This window comes from Bombina bombina, chromosome 11 (genome assembly GCF_027579735.1).
Source record: "Bombina bombina isolate aBomBom1 chromosome 11, aBomBom1.pri, whole genome shotgun sequence".
Classification (NCBI taxonomy): Eukaryota; Metazoa; Chordata; class Amphibia; order Anura; family Bombinatoridae; genus Bombina; species Bombina bombina.
Window position 1 is genome coordinate 31,317,659 of NC_069509.1, and position 12,719 is coordinate 31,330,377.

Genomic DNA, 12,719 nt, shown 5'->3' on the forward strand with positions numbered 1-12,719 from the left:
TTTGTAACTTAGTTCTTTTTTATTTTTTGTACTTTAGCTAGTTTATTTAATTGTATTTATTTGTAGGAATTGTGTTTAATTAATTTATTGATAGTGTAGTGTTAGGTTAATTGTAGGTAATTGTAGGTAGTTTATTTAATTATTTTATTGATAGGGTAGTGTTAGGTTTAATTATAACTTAGGTTAGGATTTATTTTACAGGTAAATTTGTTATTATTTTAACTAGGTAACTATTAAATAGTTCTTAACTATTTAATAGCTATTGTACCTGGTTAAAATAATTACAAAGTTGCCTGTAAAATAAATATTAATCCTAAAATAGCTATAATATAATTATAATTTATATTGTAGCTATATTAGGATTTATTTTACAGGTAAGTATTTAGCTTTAAATAGGAATAATTTATTTAATAAGAGTGAATTTATTTCGTTAGATGTAAATTATATTTAAGTTAGGGGGGTGTTAGTGTTAGGGTTAGACTTAGCTTTAGGGGTTAATACATTTATTAGAATAGCGGTGAGCTCCGCTCGGCAGATTAGGGGTTAATAATTGAAGGTAGGTGTCGGCGATGTTAGGGAGGGCAGATTAGGGGTTAATACTATTTATGATAGGGTTAGTGAGGCGGATTAGGGGTTAATAAGTGTAGGCAGGTGTCGGCGACGTTGAGGGGGGCAGATTAGGGGTTAATAAATATAATATAGGGGTCGGCGATGTTAGGGCAGCAGATTAGGGGTACATAGGGATAACGTAGGTTGCGGCGGTTTACGGAGCGGCAGATTAGGGGTTAAAAAAAATATGCAGGGGTCAGCGATAGCGGGGGCGGCAGATTAGGGGTTAATAAGTGTAAGGTTAGGGGTGTTTAGACTCGGGTACATGTTAGGGTGTTAGGTGCAGACGTAGGAAGTGTTTCCCCAAAGGAAACAATGGGGCTGCGTTAGGAGCTGAACGCTGCTTTTTTGCAGGTGTTAGGTTTTTTTTTCAGCTCAAACAGTCCCATTGTTTCCTATGGGAGAATCGTGCACGAGCACGTTTTTTAGGCTGGCCGCGTCCGTAAGCAACTCTGGTATCGAGAGTTGCATTTGCGGTACAAATGCTCTACGCTCCTTTTTTGGAGCCTAACGCAGCATTTGTTTGAACTCTCGATACCAGAGTTAAATTTATGGTGCGGCCAGAAAAAAGCCCGCGGAGCGTTAACAGCCCTTTTACCGCCAAACTCCAAATCTAGGCCTTAGTTTTGTCTAAGCGGGGGGGTTTTTCTGAATTTTTTATCCTTTATCCAGGGTGGTCTGGAGAAGGGTTTGTCAGTCAGTAACCTGAAGGGTCAGTTTTCTGCATTGTTTTTTATTGCTACATAAGCATCTGGTGGGCGTGCCAGATGTGCAATCTTTTTTTCAGGCACTGGTCTACATCAGGCCTGTGTTTAAGTCGGTTGCTCCCCCTTAGTGTTTTACCCTTGTTCTTAAAGTTTTGCAGTAGGCTCTGTTTGAGCCTTTACTTTCCATGGATATTAAGTTGTTGTCTTGGAAGGTTTTGTTTCTCATTGCTATCTTTTCTGCTTGGAGAGTCTCAGAGCTCTCAGTTTTGCAGTGTGATTCGCCTTATCTTATCTTTCATGCAGTTAAGGCGGTTATTCGCACTAGTTAGGTTTTCTTCCTAAGTGGTTTCAGATAGATATATTAATCAGAAAATTGTTGCTCCTTCTCTGTGTCCTTATCTTTCTTCTCATAAGGAACGTTTGTTGCACAACTTTAATGTTGTGCGTGCTTTTATTTTCTATCTACAGGTGACTAAGGATTGTCGCCAGTTTGCTGTTTGTTTCTCTGGGAAATAAAGGTCAGAAAGCTTCAGCTGCTTCTCTTTCTCTTTGGTTGAGTAGTATAATGCATTTGGTTTATGAGACTGCTGAACAGCAGCCTCTTGAGAGAATTTCAGCTCATTTCATTAGGACTGTCCCTTCTTCTTGGGCTTTCAAGAAGGAAGTTTCTGTATAACAGATTTGCAAGGCTGCAACTTGGTCCTCTCTGCATACTTTTTCCAAATTTTCCAAATTTTATATTTTTGTCTCAGCTGAGGCTTCTTTTGGGAGAAAGGTTCTTCATGCAGTGGTGTCTTCTGTTTAGGTTACCTGTCTTGTCCCTCCCTAATCATGTGTGTCCTCTAGCTTGGGTATTGGTTCCCACTAGTAATTGATGATTCCGTGGACTCACCATATCTTAGGAAAGAAAACATAATTTATGCTTACCTGATAAATGTATTTCTTTCCGGATATGGTGAGTCCACGACCCACCTTTTATTTTAAGACAGTTATTTTTTAACTAAAGCCTCAGGCACCTCTACACCTTTGTGTTATCTTCTTTTTCCATTTTACCTTTGGCTGAATGACTGGAGGTTATGGGTAAGGGAAGTGACATATATAGCAGCTTTGCTGTGGTGCTCTTTGCCTCCACCTGCTGGCCAGGAGTGATATTCCCAATAGTAATTGATGATTCCGTGGACTCACCATATCCGGAAATAAATAAATTTATCAGGTAAGCATAAATTATGTTTTGCTTTCCTTTGCAAATATATATATATATATATATATATATATATATATATATATATATATATATACACACATATACTGTATATATACACCTATATGTGTGCACATATGTATTTATGCAATTAAATAAAAAAAAGAAAAAGGTCTCAGAAAACAAGGAAATTGTTCTCCAGGCGAACCTTGTTATATTTTATTATTTATACAGGTAGAGTCTGGAGTGTATCCTGAGCATATATTAATACACTTGAAAAAGAAAACCTATTTAAGAAATAGGGAATGAAAGAATGCTTTTTTGGCACTAAATAGTGGTAAGAGGTTAAAATATAACTTTTACTAGTAGTACAAATAAAATGACAGCTACAATGATTAACCTCTTAAGGACATATGACGGAATTTTTCCGTCATAAAACAATTGAGCAAACTGAAAGCTGTGTCCTTAAAGGGTTAAACTATTGAGGCTAGCCAGAAAAAATAACTAAAAACACACCTTCGTTGTAAAGGACTTGTTACATTGTTTGAATTCAAAGATTACAATGTTGCTAATCCCTAAGTAGATACAGAGGGGTCGAGTGAAAGGTTTAGGTAAGATGGGATTTTAACATATTATTTGTGGAAAACCTCTATTAGGGAAAGACCCTGTGCCCCCTGTATGGGGATAGAGGGGCATCTCTCTTATTTTAAACTTGCACTTTGTTGTTTAAGACCATTATAATTTAACTTATCTATTGACTCAAATTTGTATTTGTTCTAAAGAATGGTGGGAAGGATGGGAGGGGGTTATTAACAGCAATGGAACGCTTGCTCTACCCCAATACAGGGGACACAGGGTCTTTCCCTAATAGAGGTTTTCCATAAATAATATGTTAAAATCCCATTTTACCTAAACCTTTCACTCGATCCCTCTGCATCTACTTAGGGATTAGCAACATTGTAATCTTTGAATTCAAACATATGTGTTTATATATGTATATATGTCTGTAAATACATATACACATATAAATAAATACATATGTACACACACACATACACTATATACACACACACATATACCTAGGATTACCCGGGTAAACCTGACATTACCCAAGCAGCTGTGGGTAAATCCCACTGTAATGTAATTCTTGGGTAATGTCAGGTTTACCCGGGTAATGCTAGGATTACCCAATTTCTTACTTTATCCGCAACATATTCATACATATATATTCATCTTTAGACATATACAGTATATGTATATATCTCAATGTTAAAGCCCTTTGCAGCATTTGTAATGTATTTTATGTGTTTTGTGACATTTGTTTTATCACAAAACAGTTAACCAGAGCTCTCAGGATGAGGTAATCATTGTAGCAAAAATCGTGATTGCACTCAAGTGATCACATTTACTTTCAACTACCAAAATACCAGCGGTAAACCTGACAAGTGCAAACACCCACGATAAAACCCCTTATTGCTCGTGTGTAACAGTTAGCTCTCTAATTGTAATCTAGTCCTGCTGTGTCCAGACATTTTGTTCCCAATTCAGAATTTGGCCACAAATTCTACTTATTGCTATTTTACATCTGTATTTCATCTGTTGTTCAATTTATCTTATTAAGTAGGAGATACTTGTTCTGAAACAAGATGCCCATACTGGTGGTTGCAGAAGAATACGCCTGAATAATTTCAGAAGACCCTTACATGGGTATCTGCTAAGCTATGTTGTCGGTGCTTTCAGACAATTCTAACCTGTTCTGTGTCCAGTTGACCAGAAATCATACTTTAGTATGAAAAGCCAATTAGCAATACTCAGCATGTGAAAAGCCAGTTAGCAATACTCAGCATGTGAAAAGCCAGTTAGCAATACTCAGCATGTGAAAAGCCAGTTAGCAATACTCAGCATATGAAAAGCTGAAGCACTGAGTTTGGTTCTGGACCTTTACTGATTATTTTTCTAGGACTGTTCTATTTGTTTGCTTGACTGTTTAAAATGCCATAGCTTAATTTATGTTATAGCTATTTCTGTAAGTCAATTCAATTATTTTATTGTTGGTTCTTAGTTTTACCAGATCCTGCAGTAAATGTGATAGAGCAGACACCATGGAAAAGAAAGCAGAATGGTAAGTAAAAAGCAGAGAATGGTAATTTAGATTGTTGGTTATATATTCTATGCTATAATTTATATATAAAAACACAGAAATGGACTGCATTCTCTTACTGGACTGGGTACACATCCCATGCCACTGCAAAACTCTCAGCCCTGGGTACTCACAAGGTGTCCAGTATATAACCGGGGGGGCGGGGGGGGGGGGCGACGCGCAGCACAAAGTGCACTAGCCGGTGAAGCCACCTCCCTGAAATGAGTTTTTGCAGGATGTCTGAATACCTCAAACCATCAGCTGCAACAAACAATCCCAGTACTGTAGCCAAATCACACATATAAGCAGTATTTACTTATTCTCTCAATATAGTAAACATGATGTGCCTAAAGTAACTGTAATAGTAGTAATAACACTGTCAGGCTATGTAACGAAATAGGAACAAAGAGCAGCTACTTACTGTGAAGCTGAGTTACAGAGTGGAAATGAGCCAATCGTGTATAACATCGCTGACACGCCTACCTATTTACATCATGTGACTAGGAGCTGCGTGTCAGACGGTGTAAAAGATCCGGCTAAACGAACCATAGTGTGTATTATGTCTGATATGTCAGTGTAGCAGAGGAATGGTTGCTCAATCTAATGCCTAGCAAGTATTACTTTGTTGTTATAGGGGGCGAATGCATAAATCAAACAGACTACGTTATTTTACTTAATGAGGTCTAAGGTTTTAGACATAATGGGGCATATTTATGGCTGGGCGGAAACAGAAGTTATGAAGCAGCGGTCTAAAGACCGCTGCTCCATAACCTGTCTGCCTGCTCTGAGGCGGCGGACAGAAATCGACAGAAATCAACCCGATCTAATCCAATCGGGTTTATTGACACCCCCTGCTAGCGGCTGCGAATCTGCAGGGGGCGGTATTGCACCAGCAGTTCACAAGAACCGCTGGTGCAATGATAAATGCTGAGAGCGTATGCTGTCTGCATTTATCGATGTGCAGCGGACGATCCGCTATATCAGATCATGTCCACTCGCACCATCATAAATAGGCCCCTATATGTTAAGTCGCCCTTTCAGAGCAGATGTATAAAACCCCTCAGTTATGTAAGGGTGTACCAAAGATATAACATATCAAATTATGTATCAATTTGCACATCATTTCGTGTCACATAGATTCTTGAGTTATATAGAGGCCCGTCCTTATTGGCTAATCAAATGTGTTTGTTCAGATAAATTGTCAGATTGTGGTCAAACACCATACAAACAAAGAGAAGTTCACTGTTGTGCATTTAACACAAGTATACACCAATGCCAAAACATAATGCACATTATTTAAATATGAACTAATGGATATATCTATACTGGTTGCCTTCAAACAGTGTAAATCTATTATATTGCTCAACTCTGATATACTGTATCAAATATGTTAAATATTACAGATGTATGAATGCCCCTTAAGTCATGTACCAAAAAAAATAACATTGTGTACAGCATATAGCTTCTTGAATTATATAAAGGCCCGTCCTTATTGGCCAATCAAATGTGTTTGTTAAGATAAATTGTCATATTGTGGTCAAAAACCATTCAGACAGAGAGCAGTCACTGTTATGCACTTAACACAAGTATACACCAATGCTACAACATAATGTGCAGTGTATAAATTTAAATCTGAACTAATGACTATATCTATAATGGTTGTCTTCAAACAAACCATATAAATCTATTATATAATTCAAATCTGATATGCTGTATCAAACATATTAAATATTGCATATTACTTGTGTGATGGGCCACTGTAGGTGGCTATCTTTTAGGGCTCACAGGGATTGTGGTTCTCATAAATAAATATGTAAATAGATAATTAAATAGATAAATAAATAAATAGGTAAATAGATAATTAAATAGATAAATAATGAATGGGTCATAGCTCTCACAAATCGGAATTTGATTCTTCATGTTACTAGCTGCCACCCACCTTCTCTGTTTTGGCGATCCCACAGGCACAGTTTGCTTGGGTCACTAGGAACAACAGTGATCCAACTTATAGAGATGAGCAACTCAAAATGATATCAAAGAAATTTGAAGCACGAGGGTATCGCATATCATTACGGAGTGAAACCGTGCAAAGGCAAATTCAAGGACGAACTATGCCAACCGAGTCCCCTGCTGAACAAGGCAAAAGACAGACCATGGTGACTAAATACTGTCCAGACATTAAGAACATCGGGTTCCCAATACAGAGACATTGGAATATCCTAAAAAGTGACCAACAACTCCCATTTGGTGAATGGGACAACCCGAGGATAGGTTTTAAGAGTTATACCAACCTAAGGGACAGACTGGTCCTCACTGACCCCCAACAATGCTACAACAAAGAGAAATGGCTTGTCAGCAAGAAGGTTGGCCTTTACAAATGCACAGGTTGCACTACATGCAATTCAATGATCTCCGGATTAACTTTTCATCACCCACATACAAAACAGAAATTTTAAATCAAATACTACCTGACGTGCACTACCTCCTATGTGGTCTAGCTGCTTAGCTGTGCGTGTGGACTATTCTATGTCGGGAAAACATCTGATGATGCCCGCACCTGCATGGCGAACCATCGGTCTGCAATTAGAACAGCATTGAAAGTGAATAAGAGTGACCAACCTGTGGCGCAACACTTTTTGATGAATGGACATACTGTCAAGGACCTTCGGTTTACACTGATAGACCATGTCCCTGCACTTCACAAGGGAGGAGACTGGAATCTTAAAGGGACACTAAATGCAATTTTTTTTCTTTAATGATTCAGATAGAGCATGCAATTTTAATAAACTTTCTAATTTACTCCTATTATCAATTTTTCTTCATTCTTTTGCTATCTTTATTTAAAAAGCATGAATGTGATGCATAGGAACCTGGCCCATTTTTGGTTGAGAACCTGGGTTATGCTTGCTTATTGGTGGGTAAATGTCAGCCTCCAATAAGTAAGCGCTATCCATGGTGCTGAACCTAAAATGGGCTGGCTGCTAAGCTTTACATTCATGATTTTCAAATAAAGATAGCAGGAAAACAAAGAAAAATTGATAATAGGAGTAAATTTGAAAGTTACTTAAAATTCCATGCTCTATCTGAATCATGAACAATGTATCCCTTTAAGCTTCTACAAATCGAGACCAGATGGATTTATAAATTAAATACTATTCAACTGTATAGGCTGAATGCTACCATTGACTGACGTTGTTTTCTGACATAATGGTTGTACTAAGGACATTACATTACATCTATTCTGTTGATGTAAAATAACCCCCCTGTGGTGTGGAAACTGGGACCCTATGAGAGTCCTGACACTTCTGATCCATGATATAATAAATACATTTGCCATGAGAGCCACAATCTGTGAGAGCTATGACCCATTCATTATTTATTTATATATCTATTTAATTATCTATTTACCTATTTATCTATTTAATTATCTATTTACCTATTTATTTATGAGAACGACAATCCTTGTGAGCCCTAAAAGATAGCCTCCTACAGTGGACCATCACACAAGTAATATGCAATATTTAATATATTTGATACAGCATATCAGATTTGAATGATATAATAGATTTATTTTTTGTTTGAAGACAACCAGTATAGCTATATCCATTAGTTAGTTAAATAATTTGCATTATGTTGTAGCATTGGTGTATAGTTGTGTTAAGTGCATAAGAGTGACCGCTTTCTGCATTTTTTGACCACAATCTGACAATTTATCTGAACAAACACATTTGATTGGCCAATAAGGATGGGCCTCTATATAACTCAAGAAGCTATGTGACACGATATGATGTGCAAATTGATTTGATATGTTATATCTTTGGTACACCCTTACATAACTGGGGGGCTTTATACATCTGCTCTGAAAGGGCGACTTAACATATTATGTCTCAAACCTTAGACCTCATCGAGTGTAATAACATTTTGTTTGAGTTATGCATTCGCCCCCTATAACAACAAAGTAATACTTGCTAGGCATTAGATTGAGCAACCATTCCTCTGCTACACTGACATATCAGACATAATACACACTATGGTTCGTTTAGCCGGATCTTTTACACCATCTGACACGCAGCTCCTAGTCACATGATGTAAACAGGTAGGCGTGTCAGCAATGTTATACACGATTGGCTCATTTCCACTCTGTAACTCAGCTTCACAGTAAGTAGCTGCTCTTCGTTCCTATTATCGTTGCAGCTGATAGTTTGCGGTATTTGATTATTTCCTCTCAGTCATTTACTTTGTAATGATCAGTCGTGCTTGCTTTTGAACACTATGGGGTCGATTTATGAAGCAGCGGATTCTGCTTCCAACCCACTCCGCTTCAGGTCTGCCTGAAGCGGAAGTTAAGAAGCAGCGGTCGTTAGACTGCTGCTCCTTAATTCACCCGCCACCTCTGAGGCGGCGGACAGCAATCAGCTCGATCGGATACGATCGGGTTGATTGACACCCCCTGCTATTGGCTGATTGGCCACAAATGTGCAGGGGGCGGCATTGCAAAAGCATTTCACTAGAAATGCTTGTGCAAAGATAAATGCTGACAGCGAATATGCTGTCGGTATTTATCAATGTCCGCCCGCACATTGATAAATCTACCCCTAAGGCTCTCCCATATATGTTTAAGTTCAATTCTTATTGTTTATTTATTTCATGAAATTTTATGTATTTTCAGGTGTTATCCATTGTTTGGGATTTCTCTAACATGACACTATGAGGCCGAAATATTAAATGGCGGGCGGACATGATTCGCTGTAGCGAATCATGTCCGCCCGCCATTGCTAAATGCTGACAGCATACACTGTCACCATTTATCATTGCACAAGCAGTTTTGGTGAACTGCTTGCGCAATGCCGCCCCCAATGCCATATTCGATCAGGCTGAGTGCTGTCCGCAGCTTCAGAGGTGGCGGACGAGTTAACTCTTGTTTCTGGTAATCAGGGCCATTCAGCTCTTGATAATTTGGCCCCTTTATTCACAAAGATGAACAACATAATAAGCATAATAAGTATTTGGTCACACTGATTATTAATATGGCAAACCACACACGGCCATTGTGTTCATGTTTTGTATTTGCTTTGCATTTTCTTTCTAACAGCTTTATGCGTTATGTCTTTATATTCACTTTTTTGGTTATGATTCACTTTCTGAGGTTGGTGTTTCGCTGAAACATTACACTAATAAATACACTGGATTGAAAGGACCAGCGAGTGCCGCATTTTTGACTTGTGTGTGTGTGTGTATGTATATATATATATATATATATATATATATATATATATATATATACAGGGCTCAAAATTTCCACTCTTTACTAGTTTAATGGTTTCTTCAACAAAGGATACCTAAAGAGTTAAGCAAATTAGATAATAGAAGTAAAATGCAATATTGTTTAAAATTGTATTATCTATCTGAATCATGAAATAATAAAATTAGGTTTCATGTCCTTTTAATAATATATCCAATTGTATGAAAGATGGATTGAAATTATGTAGGCCTTTTCTTATTATAATTATAAAGAAATGCTCTCAAATTAAAAATAAAAAAATAAAAAACAACACAGACATGTAGGAATTGATCTAATCTGTTTATACCAACAAGCACAGTTACAAAATCATTAGCTTATAAATAATGCTAAACTGAACATGGGCTTTGTCTATATTTGTGTCTATGGCATTGATTTAACAAAGGCCGAATGGCCCCTGATGTCTCTGACTCCGCGTGAGCCTTCAGGCTCGCCAGAAACAGCAGTTAAGAAGCTGACCGCTGCTCCTTAACTCATTCGCCGCCTCTGAGGCGACGGACAACAATCAGCCCGATCAGGTTGATTGACACCCCCTGCTAGCGGCCGATTGGCCATGAAAATAGTAGCATTGCACAAGCAGTTCACCAGCATGTTAAATGCTGAGCGGATCATGATGGACAGACACTTGATAAACCGACCCCTATGTGTATGTGTATGGGTATGCATCTGTATTTTTATGTGGGTATTTGTGTTTATATGTGTGTGTGTAAGTATATAAAAGGGGGAGATACTAATGGCACTGCTGGGATTTACAGATTAGGGTAGCCTATTAGACTCTGTATCTATTGATAAAATATATATCTGAATTTATTTATAGTCCAGTTTAACTATATTTCTGAATGGCTGAGGTGCTGTGTACTAGTTTTGAACAAAAAGCATTGTCAATCCGAAGATTGATGGATTGTACACCTAGATAGCACTCATTCCCTAATCAATAGTGGCAAAAATTGGGCAAGATATGAATGTTCTAGGAGGAGGGAGTGCACTGGGATTTTAAAATATAACCTTTATTAGGTAATTTTAAAAGAAAAAGACAAATACAATCAACATACATATATTGTTAAAAACACAGGATTTGGTCTAATTTGGTTTGTTTCCAATTTTCACAAACTGAGACAAGTGGTTGTGGCACAGATTGGTCTGACTTTAGTTGAAATAAATCTCAGATTTGAAAAATTTCCAGTAATGGGTAGAAATCCAATGTTCTTTGAGCTTATATACTATTCATGGAGCTGGTATTGCTGCAATATTGACTCTGCTGTTAATGTGTGTTGCCTAGAATTCAAAGTTCAATTCAGGTTATCTTCCTGGATATTTTATATGCTTAACATACAGTGATCTCACCCTAAATCAGTGTAAGATTTTGTTAATACTGCGTGTGAACTCTAAAAAAAAGATTGGCGTTAGTGTAAGAATACAATATACCCTATTAGAATGGGACTGGTCTATTATAATATAAAACAGTTTCAAGTGGACTTTTATTTATTTCTTATGTTAATTGTGTTCCATGCAAATATTCCGGTCATCTGGTGTTACAAATGTGATAGACTAAGAGCAGAATAAGATTTTAATAACATCTAAGCGGAGTTAGACAAACAGTACTGTCTATGTGTAACTTCACTTGTAAGTATGATATCAGGTCTGCCCAACTGTAGTTGTTATCAGATATTATTGTGAAATTGGCAAAATAACTTGACAGAACCTTTATTTGGCTTTCACGCCAAATAGGAACAGATAGCCTTGTGAAAGTATTAACTCAGTTAGGCATTAATGTAAAATGTGCATATTACGGTAACTTGGAATTATTTGGTTGCTTAGGTTAGATCTTAATAGATCTAAGGTAGCTGTTAACGTTGAAAAATATGATGTGCAGCTTATTTCACTAAGTAACAGTTTAACCCCTTAATGACCACAGCACTTTTCCATTTTCTGTCCGTTTGGGACCAAGGCTATTTTTACATTTTTGTGGTGTTTGTGTTTAGCTGTAATTTTCCTCTTACTCATTTACTGTACCCACACATATTCCACACATATTATATACCGTTTTTCTCGCCATTAAATGGACTTTCAAAATATACCATTATTTTCATCATATCTTATAATTTACTATAAAAAATATTATAAAATATGAGGAAAAAATGGAAAAAAACACACTTTTTCTAACTTTGACCCCCAAAATCTGTTACACATCTACAACCACCAAAAAACACCCATGCTAAATAGTTTCTAAATTTTGTCCTGAGTTTAGAAATACCCAATGTTTACATGTTCTTTGCTTTTTTTGCAAGTTATAGGGCCATAAATACAAGTAGCACTTTGCCATTTCCAAACCACTTTTTTTCAAAATTAGCGCTAGTTACATTGGGACACTAATATCTTTCAGGAATCTCTGAATATCCATTGACATGTATATATTTTTTTTTAGAAGACATCCCAAAGTATTGATCTAGGCCCATTTTGGTATATTTCATGCCACCATTTCACCGCCGAATGAGATCAAATAAAAAATTTTTTTTACTTTTTCACAAATTTTTTCACAAACTTTAGGTTTCTCACTGAAATTATTTACAAACAACTCATGAAATTATGGAATAAATGGTTGTAAATGCTTCTCTGGGATCCCCTTTGTTCATAAATAGCAGACATATATGGCTTTGGCTTTGCTTTTTGGTAATTAGAAGGCTGCTAAATGCCACTGCGCACCACACGTGTATTATGCCCAGCAGTGAATGGGTTAATTAGGGAGCATGTAGGGAGCTTCTA

The 12,719-nt window shown here is 37.0% G+C and overlaps 1 protein-coding gene across 1 annotated transcript in view; it reads left to right on the top strand.

Annotated features, from left to right (window-relative positions):
• Window positions 1-12,719, top strand: part of LOC128641895 (uncharacterized) — a 38,794-nt gene that overhangs the window by 17,770 nt on the left and 8,305 nt on the right. Inside the window, exon 3 of the mRNA XM_053694465.1 lies at window positions 4,580-4,639. Within this exon, the coding sequence (XP_053550440.1) occupies window positions 4,580-4,639 (60 nt within the window). The remainder of the gene's footprint in view (window positions 1-4,579; window positions 4,640-12,719) is intronic.